Genomic DNA, 17484 nt, shown 5'->3' with positions numbered 1-17484 from the left:
TGATGATACTACTACTACTACTACTAATAATAATAATAATAATAATAATATTTAATATACTTAAAAATCTTTAACTCTTGAGAGTGTCAAATGAAACCTCGTATTCAACTCTTAAGAGTTCCATTTTGATAAATATCTTCATTACTTAATTTACAAGAAGTCACACAATTATCGGCTGCTTTTCCACCGAGATTGAGTCGGTTCAGTTATTTTTGGTTCCATGAGCCAGAGCTCCAAACTTGAATTGAGTGTGAAAAACCATACCTATAATAAATTGTTTATAGGATTAAATTCAATAAGGAAATTTGTATATGACCAGTAAGACGCGCAAACGCGGGAAGCGAACGCAGCTGAGACCCTGCAGATCATGTCTGTCTGGCTGTGTGTCTGTCCTGCTGTTATATGCTGTATATGTGGACCTGGCCCCTTTTGTGCCCATATATGGAGCTGAGTGGACCTGGCCCCTTTTGTGCCCATATATGGAGCTGAGTGGACCTGGCCCCTTTTGTGCCCATATATGGAGCTGAGTGATTGCTGATGCAACACACTCCATATTTGGATAGCGGGAAAGACAGACAGACACACAGACACAGACACACAGACAGACACACAGACAGACATGATCTGCTAGGTCTCATTTCCTAACTGTGTGTGTGTGTGTGTGTGTGTGTGTGTGTGTGTGTGTGTGTGTGTGTGTGTGTGTGTGTGTGTGTGTGTGTGTGTGTGTGTGTGTGTGTGTGTGTGTGTGTGTGTGTGTGTGTGTGTGTGTGTGTGTGCGTGCGTGCGTGCGTGCGTGCGTGCGTGCGTGCGTGCGTGCGAAGAATTCTTCATTTATCACAGGCAATGCTATACCAGTTTGTTGAGTTCAACTGCTTATAAAAAGCTCTGGCCAAGCCAAAACAGAAGGTATTTGGAAAGTGCAGACACTTCCTGTTTCCTGATCCTGCAGTTAAACAAGGTAGAACTCAGAGTAGATGAGTAGAACAATTTTTTTGATGAATTGAACAAGGTGGACCCTCTTGTAATAATGCTCTATTGGTCGTCCAATAGAGCATTAGGCTATATAATGCCACATTTGCATATTTAAATGTACAATTTCAGAACATTTGAAATACAATAAATCATTGTCTTTGTGTAAGTAATCAACTGGGGAAAGTTCATGGTGATAACTATTAATTACATTTTACCTATATTCACTTGTCATATACGTATCGTATACTGTAGGTGAAAATAACAATTAAAATGTGTGATAAATAGGCCTATGAAAAAGCTACTACTGTGGAAGGGTTATCTTATATTAATTTACTTTTATTGATCCTATAAAAAATAACATTCCAATTTTAGAGCTCTGCCTCAAGAACTGAGAACCAAAAAGAACTGGTTCAACCCTGGTGGAAAAGGGGCCATATAGAGAATGTAGAATAATTGTTATTTTGATGCTATTTGGTTCGCCTGTTATCTCTCCAATGGTAGGCTACCACACAGCATCGTTATCTATCCAATGGTAGGCTACCACACAGCATCGTTATCTCTCCAATGGTAGGCTACCACACAGCATCGTTATCTATCCAATGGTAGGCTACCACACAGCATCGTTATCTCTCCAATGGTAGGCTACTACCACACAGCATCGTTATCTCTCCAATGGTAGGCTACCACACAGCATCGTTATCTATCCAATGGTAGGCTACCACACAGCATCGTTATCTCTCCAATGGTAGGCTATACCACACAGCATCCAATTGTCCGTTGTGAACTCAATCTTCTTTAGTTTGGGGTCTGCGGGGCTAATACAAATGGTGGTCCGCAGCTCAAATGCAGAATAAATAATGGGCCTTGATATGAAAAAGGTTGAAATCCACTGTAGACCTCACCTATATCATAAATGCTATAATTCACTATAGGAATGTCTATGGCGTATATGACTTTGATTGATTGATTGATTCTTTTGGAAGGGGGGCACATAAAATGCCTTTCTTGTGCCTATTCCTTTGTATGCCTTCAGTAAAGCACTTGAAATTGCTTTTGTGTATATAAATAAACTTGCCTTGCCTTGAAAGAACCAGTAAAGTGGGTTTGCATCAGATATCTCATTCCTCTTTCATTTTGCGTGTGTGCATGTGTGCATGTGTGCGAGTGTGTGTGTGTGTGTGTGTGTGTGTGTGTGTGTGTGTGTGTGTGCGTGCGTGCGTGCGTGTGTGTGTGTGTTTGTCAGTGTGAGAAGAATTTTCTTCATTTATCACATGCAATGCTATACCAGTTTGGTGAGTTCAAATGCTTATAAAAAGCTCTGGCCAAGCCAAAACAGAAGGTATTTGGAAAGTGCAGACACTTCCTGTTTCCTGCAGTTAAACAAGGTAAGACATAATAACACATATAATCATTAGAGACACAAATTACTTTTATAGTTTAAAACTAGTTGTATTCTGATGCCTAATAGAAAAGATAGTTGTCAATGAATATTACGTATAATCTGGGAGGCTTTTAACACTTTCAAACCACTTAACAACTTTGATACAAGTCAACCATATCACATTTTCGCATTATACTACTTAGAGATTGCATTGTTATAATAGGCCTACTAATAATGCAGTAACATTGTAGGGTGATAATTGAAATTATCAATATTTGTAGAATCTTGCTATTTTTTACATCATATGATGACATTTCATCGTAGAAAAAAGACAAACGAAATAGATGAAGCTACAATTATATCTCGGACTAACAATTTATCAGACCCTCTTATCCAGATTGTCTAGTTTTTATAAATTGCCACATCTGTTGGACAAATAGCATGATTAGTGAAAGAAAGAAGATAATTTAATAATAGCTCACTGCAATGTCATTCTCTTTTGAAGGACTGAACTATGCATCACTGGACTGTGCTGGCATTATTGTTGGTGACTGCACTGACCTGTGGTGAACCTGTTGGTGCACAGAAAGGAGCTGAGAAAAGAAACTCAGCACTGTCTAGAGGTGGGTCATATTCTGACACATCCACTACATGGTTGTTTCATTATTACGAGAATCTTTCGCAAATGTTACTGTATAGTGTATGTCTTTCACTGTCCCCCTACACTGTACACACTACACAGTATGTGACAGTGACACCCTGTTGACCTTGTGCCATGTCATTACATATAGTAGCACTACTCCCTTGGGGTATCTGTCTACCTGTAAATGTGCTATGATGCTATGACTGAGTGCTTGCCATGTATTTCCACTTCATGGTTAAAGTGACTCTTATACAGTAACAACATACAGGTGATTGTCTTTGTGCGCCTGACGAGTGACCCTTGTTTCATAACCAGTTTATTCACCATTGCACTTGCTCATAGGATGGGGAGATGGCATCCCCTGGGCGCAGACTTATGAGGACGGCCTAACGAAGATTAAAAAGATGTACGTTTCTTTGCATGTTTTTCTTTATTACCATTTTATTTAGTTATTTGAAATGTGACAAAATAAATGGGTGGCTGCCAACTGCAACTGAACAAGGAAATAAAGGGGGGGGGGGGGGGGAAATGACTGCTATGAGGAAGATGTGCTTAGTGTACAACATGATCCTTGTCATTGACTCATTCTCAAGGCTAAAGGCTAATGGATTAAATGTAATGTGAGTATACAGTAAGTAATCTGATTACAGACATAGTTTAGGGGTTAGAGAGGCCGTCTGCTAATCAAGGTCACAAGTTCACCTCCCGACTGTGGTCGAAGTGTAAATAAACATTCAACCCCTAGCAGAACAGAATGACAGAATGAAAAATTCTGTTTCACCTTCAAAGATACCGGTAGGTAACTGCAATACATTATACAAGTATAAAAGAAGAAAAAAGGTATTATAGTTACCATAAATGTACTCCATCCATATAAGTGATCATTTATACTGGTTCATGTATATACAGTAAATTATAAATAATATAAAATTGCTGTGAATGAATTGGCCAGTGTCCACTCGGGTACACTGCCAGGAAATAAATCGATTACTGTCTCGTAAGGTAACAAATTGTCTAGCAGAAGTGAGTTTGACTGTTTCTTAGGCGAGGCTGCCTTCACAGTTCACATCCACCACTGTGCCTATTCTTTTGTGGAATGTGTTCAGTTCTTTCTCTGTGGTTGTTTCCCACAGTAAGAAGCCCTTGATGGTCATCCATCACCTGCAAGACTGCCCGCACAGTGAAGGTATACCAGTAAGCTTTTATATTTGTAACCACATGAACCCATCGTGTCCTTATTTGGGGAGGAGTGAAGACATTTCGTGTAGAGGGGAAAAAAGGAGTGAACCAACTTGATATCAACCAAGTATAGAGAGTCAATATGTGGAGTAATCTTTAAAATCTGCTGTTCATCATGTGCCTTATCAGGTCTTGTAGTGAGTCAGTATGTGAAATACCGGTAAGCTTTTCTTCGGCAATAACAACATGATAGATTCCTGACTGTACAATAATTTTACCTGGCCATTTATCTGAAACATTTACACACTCATCCTTTCTGATCTAATAATATATTATTTCGTTATGGGTGGAAAATGCCATAGCTGTTGTGGTATGCTACACTGGTAATATGATTTATGGTGAAATATGTGGTTGGGCTAGACTAGACTAGACCTATACCTACCACAATGAGCAGGTCATACGCAAATAGCAAAGCTATAGCAATGTTATTAAGGCAATAAATAATAGCAGAAATGTGAGTGATGGCAGGTGTTATAATACTTGATATAATACGTACTGTACATTGAAAAGTGATGTCAGGTGTTACAATGCTTGAAAGGATCATTATACAAGGCAGGATTTGCATGTGAATACAATCGGTGCATTCCATAATACCGGTCAGGCAAGCCAGTCATAGTTGACATATTTCCCGTCCCACTTCACTTTTACCATTGATTAAGCTTTGATTCCTGGAAATACACGGCATCTTTCAGTTTTTGCTTGTGTCCTTTATATAAAAAAATACCATCGCCCGTGCTCATGACGCCGACGCTGCTTCACACTGAGTACAATTTATGAAAAGGCTGTGTGTTCAGCACTGGTTGAGTATTTGATAATGCAACAACCTCAGTGGACCTTTCTGGTCTCTAGAGGGAGCACCAGACTATAGAATTTAGGTCCCACCTGCCTCACCTAACCTGTTTCTAGGTTTGCACCTGCTCTCTACAACTATTGATGGGAGTTCAGAGAACAACTTTAGCACAGCTATAATTTAGAAATACAAGCTGTGGAAAATAACTGAACTTCTGAAACTTACACACTCGTTTTTCAATTATCACGGTGGCATATGTTTCAGATCCTGTTATGAAACTAAAACAAAACAATTTTCACAGCACTGAAGAAGAAGTTCATTGCTGATGCGGATATTCAGAAAATGGCCAAAGAAGACTTCGTCATGCTCAACCTAGTGGTAAAAACACTCATATAGAAATAGACCTTTAGCATAGACAGCAGATGTGTATACTGTCTGTCACTTATATACAGTATTGCATACTGTAGGTATGTGTTGGCCTCCTGTTATGTACAGTAAATTGGGATACGGCTATTCTATTTATGTTATGAGTACTGTCATTCTGTGTCTTACAGCAGGAGACCCCAGACCAGAATTTGTATCCTGATGGCCTATATGTTCCCAGAATCCTCTTTGTCGGTACGCATTTTCGTCCATCAATCGATCTTTAGCATTATTGTACAATAATATGTAAATTATAATTCGGAACAGAAATGTAGCTATAAAGTACAGAGGGATATACCAGATGAGTGGGCTCACTGCATCAGGTTATTCTTAAAATGACTGTCTATAAATGTGAAAGATCAAACAATCCATAAAGAAAAGGAATGTTTAAGATTATCCAAGGTCTGCTTCAAGGAAATATTCTAACTTGCCTGAGAGTCATAAAAAACGTTTTTCTCTTTCTCTTTCTTTTTTTTATCATTTTTATCCCACGATTTTGTAACACATTTTTCACCCCTGTGTCAAATATCTAATGTGATCCTGGGCTCTACACACCCTCCGCCAACCTGGGGAGAGCAACGGACTTGAACTCATGCTTCCTTCATGCATGAGTGTCCTAGTTGCTCCTTTATACCTGACAGGGGGGAGTTTCCCTGGTTGGATGTAGCGTGTGGAAGGAACACATTATTCCAACCAGTTCCTTTCCACCCCATCAGGCGTCCCGACTGGCCAGGGGGAGGCAGTTTAGAGACCAGGATTACTGCATGTTTTTGTGAGGGTACTTTCTTTCTCTCTTTTTATTTCAGGAGATGGTATATAGTTTTTTGTATTGGCCTAAAATAGTCTATATACATACATTCATGAATCCTCTTGCTGACCGGCTGTCAACATTGAGCAATTTGTTTTATAGGGGTTTAAATGTGACCATACCATTAACATCCTATATAAGGCAAAATGTCAAAAATGACAACATTTTCATCATGCTTTAAGTAGCAGGTGACATGTCAAACTATAGGGGGTTTTCATGATTCTGAATTACTGAATCCAATCCATTCACAAATATGATGAGGTCAGCACATTTTGGGCAAGTGGCCGTTTTTAGCCCAAGGAGTGTTTTTCGTTCAAAACTAATGCTTGGAATGGATTCAGAATCATGAAAACCCCCCAGTTTGACATTATTAAAATGTGAAAATCTTGCCTTAGGATGTTAATGGTATGGTCACATATATCCCGCTATAAAAAATGCTCAATACCGACAGCCGGTCAACAAGTGGATTAATACATGTATGTATATAAAGTAGACAATATTTTAAGCCAATAAAAAGACTATTATACCAAATTTCCCACTTTGAACAAAATAAAAATGTTGGCTGCCGGACTATACAGTAGTTAACAAGACCAGCACCTTACCAGAAGTGAGTGTGAGTGTCATCTGTCTACCTTCTCTTCTCATTCTCACTCTCTCACTCATGCCCAATCTCCATCTGCCTAACCCGGCTGTGCCTCTCACTCTGTCTCTCCATCATGGTTGCCAAGCCGCCTCTCTTTATTTCAATCTCAATTTACGGGGATTACTGTTATGCGCCGATATTGAATTGTCCAAAAAAGATCTACTGTACAGTACCAGTCAGGTGCATAAGCCAAACAAAAGTCAAAGAAGACAAAAGGAATGCTCACACACAACATAACAAAGGGAATGTCCACAGATGTTTGGCTGATGGAAAAGTGCTACCAAAAAGCGTGTACAGTGCAGTGGGATCGGGTACATCTGGTCCCACTGTACACCCTTTTTGGCAGAACTATTTAAATTCAGTCTCACTATATCATTACAGAATATTATTTGACATCTGCCAAACCCCTTTGTTATGTGTGCAACCATTTGTCTTCTTGATTGATTGAAATTCTTTAATGTAAATGAATAACCCCTTGAGATGAATCATTTCATTTTAAAGGGGGTCGACAGATTACAAAATTCCTTCCTTTTTTCATACATTTAGACACAAATTTCACAGACAGTTGGCAAACAACAAAACAAAACAGAACAAAACATACAACAACAACAGAGTACTTAAATGTACATTGGTTAATAGTTCTGTTGATTTTGTCAAAGCATGAACAGGTAGTCTCAAGGTAAGATTTTAAACAACCTAAAATACGTTATTGACCGAATATGAACTGTTAAATAGTTCCAGTCAGAGGGAGCTTTAAACCTGAAGGATTTTTATTTGGTTACCTTTGTTGGAACTTTAAATTCAATCCGACTGTTAAACTAAAGCAATTAATGGCAAAAGCACTTTAAAGGTTATAACAAACCCCTTTGACACACAGATTATGCTTTGAAAAACAATAATTGATTTTAAAAACAAATGTTCTCTTTCTTCCCATGGTTGTTCTCGCTCTCTCTGTCCTAACCCAAACCGGCTTCAGATCCATCCTGGACCGTGCGGGCAGACATCACAGGGAGGTACAGCAATCACCTCTACACCTATGAGCCCACTGACATCGATCTCTGTAAGTGGAGCGAGTTGGACACATTTTTGTGTCTGAAAAAGTGCATTCGTAGATAAATATGCACTCACTGCGAACACCTACTGTATACACTTCCCTGTCAGACCTGACTGCTTATATTGTAAAAGTTACAGTGTAACTTATGAATAAGTTACACTGTAACTTATTCATTTGGCCTCATTCTCTTCTTCGCTCACAACTTTTGTAGAGTTGGATAACTTTTTGGGGGGTCTGAGGGGAGGGAAGGTCTCATATCCACAGTAAGGGGCTTTAAGACGGCTGCAATTTTTCTCTGCAACATTCTGCTTAACTAATGCTCTGTCGTAGTGGCATGCAGATCTCCGTGCTCGCAACACTTTGCATCTGTGCTGTGGGGTTGCAGATTGGTTGTTTTCACAAAGTATTACAAATTGGGTTTGTTGGCTCATACAATTTCCATATGCTTCCGCGTAAAACTCTGTGCAACTAAGGTGACTCGTTAAAAATGACAAAAAGTATGTGTTTTCAACAAACACAAAACCCTTCACACATTATGCTGTGATTAACACAGGCTGCATTGGAAAGTAACCAAATATATAGTGACAATATAGAGTGACAAAAAACTACTTTCTGGACTTGACAGCCCATACTCACTTTGCCACTCACTTTATGCATGTACATACCCTCTATTCAATAGAGGGTATGCAAATAAGTTGCAATAGAGTCTATTTCAACTTATTTCTTTACAGTATACATTATATTCATATAACCTTTTTTTTCCTTGGTCCAAAAGTATATGGAGGAATTGCATTCTAATACATGACTTATTTCAACAGTGGTCGACAACATGAGGAAAGCCAAGTTACTCCTGCACACTGAACTCTAAATGGGCTGTACTGTGAGTGTGACCTCTCTTCTCTGAAGAGGTTTACAAAGTATGGTCAAATAAAACGTACTCAAAACAACAAAAGCCTGTGAATTCCTCCTCATACACTGAAAACCATACATGTTCATTTTAACTCAGTATAGGGATTTGACTGCGTAGAAGTTTTGAAAAATGTGTATTGAATGTTTTGTTTTACATACTGCTTAACCAGAAACATGAATATATATATATGACTGTATATATGTTTTATAGAGGGACAGACAGTAGGCTGACAGGAAATGGGGGAGAGAGATGGGGGAGTGACATGGCAGTAAAGGCCATCGGGATCGGGACTCGAACCCACGCCACATTCCCAAACTCGGACTACCGGCCAAGGTGCCTGGACCACTGAGCCACGGCCCAGAACATGAATAAACTTTAATGAGTCTGAATGAAGCATTCGATTCAGACTGTAAGTAATCGACAGCAACAGTTATACAGTCTGACACTGATACTGCTAAACTGTTCAAGGTAAAGTCACAGCATGGATGTTTGCTCAGAAAACAAAACAAAAGATCTAGTGCATTGCTGCAACTGAAAAGCCAATTTTGAAGAGTTATGGGGTTTTATATTCCTCCTTGAGGTTCTTCACAGCTCTCTGTGTGAAGGGCTTCCATTGAACTCGGTATACAATGGAAACAGTGAAAATGTGTCTCATCACTCAGTTTGCAGTTGCAGTCAATCCAAACACTGTCAGGAATCAAGATTGCATGTGTCGAAGACACTGAATGTGTCGGCTCCGCTGTCTACCATGTTCTGAAGGGAAGGGGAGACCTTTGTTAATCCCACAGGGAGAAGTCATTTTCAGCGTGTTGTTCAGGGACATGTGTCGACATGGTTGGTCTCTGGGGAACCAGAGACCTTCTGATTACCAGACTCTATCAACTCAGCCAGCGTTGGGTTATGGTTCTATATTCCAGTAATAATCTCTTTTGTTAAACCAGAAATAAATGTTCAATTCAGGAAACCAATTTTATTTAGCCAGGAGAGCTTCAGTTTTATGTCGTTCCAGTTTTTGTTTAATCACTTTTGTTTCATCACTTCCAAAGTTCCAATTTCACTTTATCTTGTATCCTGTATGAGTTCTCTCTCCTGACCGGATAATGTGTATTCTGACCTGAAAATACAGTATCTGTTTACTAACTAAAGTGCTAGAGATATGGTCTTGGGAGATCCTTGTTACTAAGAAAGTAAGCAAACACTCTAGAATGAATCAGAATATAGATATACAGTTGGCTATGTACCTTTGCACCTCTACACCAGCATGCCTATTAAAGCATGGACCATGGACCAGACAGTATTGACATGTCAGAGATTTGATTCAGTCTTTGCAGATACAGTGATGGCAATGGTGAATGACGGATGATGAGTGATGATTTGACTGGCAAGAGAAATAAATAAATAAATAACAGTCCATAATGAGGATAAGTCAGGCGTAATACACAGTAAGAAACATATAGGCAATGCAAGTAGGATATATAGGAAAAGCAGACTTACATTAATGCATCAGTATACAGGCACATAGGAGTTGTGGTGCTGCAGGCACCTCTCAGTTGGAGACAAATGTTTGTATGCTGCCTAGTTAGGCCTATATATCCCTCAGGTGTGCAGATTATTAGCTCCGCCCACACCACCAACAGACAACCTGCTACTGCTCCGCCCCACTCTCAGCTAGAGTAGTGGGGTTTTCTATAACCATAGTCAACCCCGCCAAGACCAACAGGAAGGGTTGGCAGTATGGGAATTAGTAGCATAAAGACTACAAAAATAAGAAGATAAAAAAGACAACTGATTAAGAAATCTGCTGGTATGTTTAAGTAATTATTATTAAGTTTCCTCTAGACATTGCAATACTACAGTGACCACTTATGTGAGGTTTATTGATAAATTGTTCTTTATTTAGGTGTCATATGCTTCCGAAGAAGCCCAGCCCATATGGACTTACAGGACACCTTTACTTACAGTAAAGTTTACATACACAATGACAAAAAAATGGACATGACCGTTTGTAAACGCAAATGAATACTAAACTAACTAAAACACCCCATGACATGGCAGATTACTCGAACCCACGAACCCACGCCACATAGAATGAATCAGAATATAGATATACAGTTGGCTATGTACCTTTGCACCTCTACACCAGCATGCCTATTAAAGCATGGACCATGGACCAGACAGTATTGACATGTCAGAGATTTGATTCAGTCTTTGCAGATACAGTGATGGCAATGGTGAATGACGGATGATGAGTGATGATTTGACTGGCAAGAGAAATAAATAAATAAATAACAGTCCATAATGAGGATAAGTCAGGCGTAATACACAGTAAGAAACATATAGGCAATGCAAGTAGGATATATAGGAAAAGCAGACTTACATTAATGCATCAGTATACAGGCACATAGGAGTTGTGGTGCTGCAGGCACCTCTCAGTTGGAGACAAATGTTTGTATGCTGCCTAGTTAGGCCTATATATCCCTCAGGTGTGCAGATTATTAGCTTCGCCCACACCACCAACAGACAACCTGCTACTGCTCCGCCCCACTCTCAGCTAGAGTAGTGGGGTTTTCTATAACCATAGTCAACCCCGCCAAGACCAACAGGAAGGGTTGGCAGTATGGGAATTAGTAGCATAAAGACTACAAAAATAAGAAGATAAAAAAGACAACTGATTAAGAAATCTGCTGGTATGTTTAAGTAATTATTATTAAGTTTCCTCTAGACATTGCAATACTACAGTGACCACTTATGTGAGGTTTATTGATAAATTGTTCTTTATTTAGGTGTCATATGCTTCCGAAGAAGCCCAGCCCATATGGACTTACAGGACACCTTTACTTACAGTAAAGTTTACATACACAATGACAAAAAAATGGACATGACCGTTTGTAAACGCAAATGAATACTAAACTAACTAAAACACCCCATGACATGGCAGATTACATAATTTGAATTATACAACATAAAATAAAATACACCATAAAATAAAAGACACCATTTGGGCCTTTAACAGGAGACCATGACATGGACCTACTTGAAGAGCTGAGATCGTCTTCTACGCCAGGGTCTAGAAACAAACTGTGCCGTCTTAAATACTTCATGATTAAATAATCATACAAACAAACAAACAAAATGTCAGGACAATAATACAAGTGTTGTAAAAATGTATCTCCCCCCCCCCCCTCCCCCCTCCTTTGATGTAACTCACTGGGAGAAAACAATACTGCCAATTAAAACTTTCAGCTGAGGGAAAAGGGGCCTTTCCGAACAAACCAAGTACACTGATCAATGAAAAATTATTTAATAATTCACTCCTCTTCCCCTTTTCACTGTTCTCAGTCTACAAAGGCAGCTGATGTTATATTCTGCCTGTTTTTGCCTTACATTCTTCAGTGTTTTCCAACCCGCCTTCTTTTCTGATGAAATACATTTTATGGACTCTCTCCCTTGGGCTGTTTTATGCTCAAACTTTCCAATAGACAATTCCCCAGCTGTCTTATTGCAGTGTTGTTTTAGTGGTCTATGAAAGAGATTTTACTTATGATCCATCCCAGAGCTCCCCCCGTCTTCAGAAAATGTCATATTGCCTAAGGAATATGAAGGATCTCTATAGTTTCATCAGTGTCAAAACGTAAGAATTTAAATGCTTTAAATGCTGAGAATAACTTAAATGACCTCCCTACATTGGCGACATTATCATGTATTACACGGCTTGGTTGAATGCTTGATTCTGATTGGTCAACCACTGAATACAGTGGGGTGTTATTTCTTAATTACTAATACCAGTAAGATGCCCTGGGTGACGGCAGGCTGCCGGGCGAGCGCTGGCGCTTTGACATGGGGGGTCAGATCAAGGTGCAGGTTTTTTTATAGCAAATGCGACCTATGGTCGCAACAATCCAATAATATGATTGTTAAATAGGCATTCTGCACGAGTGCTTTTACGTTTGGTACTGCAAGTATATTTTGATGCCATACTTTTGTACTTCCTCCACCACTGTCAAAAAATAACTTATTGGCAAGTGACACCATTGGGCCTGAGTTCACAGATAAGACAAATGAAATATCTTTCTGCTCTACAGTATCTATCACCCTTCTCACATTTCTGCTCTACACTGTCTACAGTATCTATCACCCTTCTCACACAGACATACCGAGTCTTACCTAAAAGTCAATTCCGTCCGTCCGTCCGTCCTTCTTTCTTTCTTTCTTTCTTTCTTTCACACCCACAACTCAGGTTGGATTGGGCTGTTATGATCCAGGGAAGGTCATGGTAAAAAATAATTTATAAATAAAATAAAATTATACATATTTTTTTGTTTTGTGTCATCACACCAAACCTCCCCTTTTTTATAAGATAGGGTTGGCATCTTTAAATTCAGTATTTAACTATGTTTCCCTTTAGGTTCATTTGAGCTCCTCTATAAAGTAGAGTTCCATTTCTTTCTTTCATTGTGAAGTGGAATGGTGTAAGGTTTTGCCCCTGAATGGATGCTGCTGACATTTTGTCTTCTCTTCCTTAAATACTGTTCCGTCTGAAGAATCTATTCACACTCGCTTCTTTGCCTTGGCCTCGGCGATGGCAGGTGCGACACCGCCGATCACACAATGAAGTGCACACTCGCGTGCATGCACGCTCATAGACACACACAAGGTCAGGCGGGTACCCTAGCCAATGAATAACAGGAGGCTAGCGATGGACAAGGCGGAGACTGGTCTTGCCATGTGATTCGCCACATACATCAACTCTGCTGAGCAGAAAATTGAAATGGAAATGTGGGGCCTTGAAAGAGTACGGCTCCCATTTACCCCTGGAGCACATCTAATGATTTGTCATTTCTCTCAGGGGCACTAGCTTGTGCCCCCGGCCCTCACACGCTCACATCACACTACACAGTAAAATCCTCAGTGTTAATTTAACGCAGAGAGTGTGCAAAATGGAATCAAATGGACCTGAATCAAGGGACCATTTGGTAGTTAGCCTACCCATCCTTCCTCTACTTCTTTCAAGACCATTGATCATTTTTCTGAGGAATGAGGGAAAGGAATTCTCATTTCACAAACCTTTGCCCCTTCATCAGCCATGTAATTAAAACGCGAAAATATTTCCTATAGTTTCATGTCCCATATGTGGTGTGTCTGTGTCTGTGTGCGTGCGCGTGTGCATGTGTGTAATCATGTACTGTTGAGTCCCCTCGGCACTGTCTACACTCAACACTCCTTCTGGCATTCATTGTGTTGTAAAATGTCCAGTGTAGTGAATGACACCCACTTGGTGCTAAAATAAGCCATAGCGCTATTTGCCTGATTTTAAGAAAAAATAAGTTATACCGCAAATGTGAAATGAGGTTTACACCATTTAATGATGTGCACGAGGGCCCTGATTTGAATAACACTCTAATATTAATCTTATGTATAGACCTTCAGATGGATTCAGAATTTATTGAATTATTGATGTCTGGAGCCATGCTTGGCTTCAGTACTCTCCTGGTCAGCTTTCATCATGTCGATCGATTTATGAGCGTTGGCGCTTCATGGCTAAAGCAAGACTTGATGTAAGATTTATTGATCGTCTGAGAGCAGAACTGCATCTCTGCAACAGAGAGACGGACAAAAACACATATACAGGTGTGTACTACATCTGGAGATATTAGGGACACCTAATGACAACACTAACCTATACCCCTCAGCCTCACCTTCCAGGTCTCCATTTTAAAGCTCTCTAAACCTTTGCCAGCTGCTTCATTTCTTGAAAGGACTTTAAATGTTTGGCCAGTGTTCTAGAAATTAGAATACAATATTCTGAATATTGATAACGTTGCATGCAACTATACCATATCACTTTACAGTTTAGGAATTCTACGCAAATTACAAATTATGCATTACAACTGACCATGTCTATCCGTAAACATCTTTGTAGTACTTTATTCAATCTAAAACAGATATGCCTATATTGCAAACATTTCTACTAGACCGTAACAAGACAGGAGCCCTGACCATCACCAACCCATGTATCACTTTTCACACATAATTAAACCATAATGCAACCCTATATTCTGACCATAAATAAAATGCTAATAATATCATTCAAGCTATCTTCTTTTTTAAGTTCCCCTCAAATCCTCACATCTTTCTCCACGACATGGGTCCCTTCGAGATTATAATATATGCACATATAAACACACAAACATACAGCACGATGATACCTCCAGTATAGGATGGAGATTAATTTAGCCGCAAAATGCATGAGACACCTCTGTCTGACTAATCCAGCCTCACCTTGAGTCTGATTGACAATATCCAGGATTGCAGCTTCTGGGTGCAAATACTTTCCTCCCACCAAGCAAACCAAGTAACTATCTGCCTAAGCTCTGCAATATTGAGTGCAAGACTGACATAGCCTACTGTGGTCTGCTGAAGGTTGAATGTGTATTTGGTCTTCAATAGTTTTGGTAAAATAAAATACTTTTAATTGAACTAGCCTACTGTTCAGGTTTATGTTCAGGTTAGGTCGATTTGGTTTGCTCTAGAGGCATCTGTCTTGACTCACATGTTGCACAGAACACAGACAGCATCGCGACGGATTGTGAGTTTGTAGATTGGCTATTTCCAAATGGCCAAAATGTATATAATATGGCTGAAGTGGTTACTGTATGTCTTGTAATAACAATACAAATCTACAAAGTAACAAAGTAAGTTCTCAAATTCATGTAGTGGAGTAAAAGTACAATATTTGCCAAATATCTCAAATTAAGTACTTAAGTAAATGTACTTAGTAACTTTCCACCACTGCATCCTATCACTATTGTCACCGTATGCGCGTGACATCATCGTACCTGGAAGTTATGCAGGAACGCCTACTGAGTAGCAAAAAACTACTTTCAGGCCTTGACAGCCCTGCATCCAAACACAACACAACACAACACAACTTAAACTCACCAACATTGCAGCTGTAGGTAAAGCTTGAATTATTCTCTATCTGCAAAGGTTTTGTTTCATAAAAATCCACCATAGACATGTTACTGTATGACTTATGACTTGAGCAGGCACGTGCAGGGGGATTTTGGGGCTTGGGGGCACCTGCCCTTTTGCCTCAAAGTGCACAGATGATCCGTGGGCCGTGGCCCTTATCAATATTATATATTTTAATGTTTACATTGTAATGAGAACTTATTGCTTATTTTACTGTCCAATGACATGGGCCAACAATGTAGGTCCACTACATTTCTGGTGTGAAATGGCACGAGAGACAGATTCCACAAAAAGACCGCACACACATGTGCCCTTTTCTTGCCCCCTACTTTCTGTCAAGAAATTCTGTGTAGGTGATTATTTTTCTAAATGTCAGCATTTGGAAGCGCTCAATTTCAATAACTGCTGCCTCCTGCATTATGTGTAATTTAGAAACCATTGAGTGATTTGCAATGAGCGTTTCCAAACTCCAATGCTCCATGCTGCTCAATGTTTTGCCACTTAAAGTGATGCAAAGTGGGCATACTCTCTATAGTCATTGCATAATAAAACACACACAAAAAAAATTGTTTTACAGAACATTAACAGTAAAATAGCTAGCAGCATTGCTTATCAGCAATTTTACATTGCACCTGTCAGTTGTAACATAGCTGGTCCTCATAACGACATCCAACCCTCTGCATACTGCATAGGGCCAAAATAACAAGGTGGGGCATACGTTAGTCCGACATACCAATAGTCTGACACCATGGCTCCGACATGCGTTGCCGTTAAGACACATACGCAAACCCTTGCTCAAACTAATAGACCCTCAGGTGTGGTTAGAATATTGAAATATGTCTTCCCTCACTCCCAGTCCCCATACATCTTTAGTTTCTTCCTGAAAGCTGAAAGCCTTCGAGTCAAAAGGCCCTCAAAATACACCACGTTAGACATTAGTGGCATCACATTATCATCCCCTCCCCCTTTATCATACTGTACAACAACAGCTGTGGGTGTGGCTTCAGTTCAGGTCGGTCACCACCCACCACCCACCTGGAAACGAGGCATACACTGGTGGGTGTAGCCACATAACTACATTTTAACACTTTCTGTGCACTTTTTCAATTTTCGATACCCAACCCTACATGATGAATTGAATATGAAGGTCAGCTAATGGAAACAAGCCATAGTGCTTTCTTGGGTTATGAATACTCTTAGCTGATTTTGTATTGAACTGTACTTTCCTGTGCTTTTCTCTGCAAACTGTTAATAAAGTATTCAATCAATCAACATTTGCTTACACAAAGCAATCGTTCTTCAGCGACGACAAGGTATTTCGTTGACGCTTGTCGCGACGACATATAAAGGGATGCAACCGGTCGCCAAATGAGCGACGAACGGGCCATTCCGTCGCCGTTTTAGCTGCAATGCTGCGACGAAAATAAAAAACGTCGACGAATTCGGCCAAACGCAGCGACGACTCTTCAAAGGTCACGGCACCCCGTCGGGGTCGCCAAAGGATCTCGCTGTCTCTCGATCATTAATCTACACTCAATAGATGTGAAAACAGATTCATAGACAGACATACAATACATCAACTTTGAACAAGATCAGAAATAACCCCACAATGTGCAAAAGTAAACTAAGATCTCTTTTATTATTTTTTG

The 17484-nt window shown here is 39.8% G+C and overlaps 1 protein-coding gene across 2 annotated transcripts; it reads left to right on the top strand.

Annotated features, from left to right (window-relative positions):
• The first annotated feature begins 852 nt into the window (after positions 1–852).
• agr1 (anterior gradient 1) lies at positions 853–8905 on the top strand. Of its 2 annotated transcripts, none has more exons than XM_080786400.1 (8): positions 853–958; positions 2859–2976; positions 3339–3402; positions 4130–4182; positions 5327–5403; positions 5580–5643; positions 7876–7959; positions 8772–8905. In XM_080786400.1, the coding sequence occupies exons 2-8, from the start codon at positions 2868–2870 to the stop codon at positions 8819–8821; spliced, it is 501 nt and encodes a 166-aa protein (XP_080642526.1). In that variant the 5' UTR covers positions 853–958; positions 2859–2867; the 3' UTR covers positions 8822–8905. The 2 variants fall into 2 exon arrangements, with proteins under 2 accessions (XP_080642526.1, XP_080642527.1); XM_080786401.1 differs by lacking the exon at positions 853–958 and adding an exon at positions 2330–2357.
• Positions 8906–17484: the final 8579 nt, after the last annotated feature.

This window comes from Protomyctophum bolini (genome assembly GCF_963924005.1).
Source record: "Protomyctophum bolini genome assembly, chromosome: 16".
NCBI classification, from domain to species: domain Eukaryota; kingdom Metazoa; phylum Chordata; class Actinopteri; order Myctophiformes; family Myctophidae; genus Protomyctophum; species Protomyctophum bolini.
The sequence above is the reverse complement of the archived record's forward strand: the minus strand, read 5'-3'. Positions and strand labels throughout refer to the sequence as shown.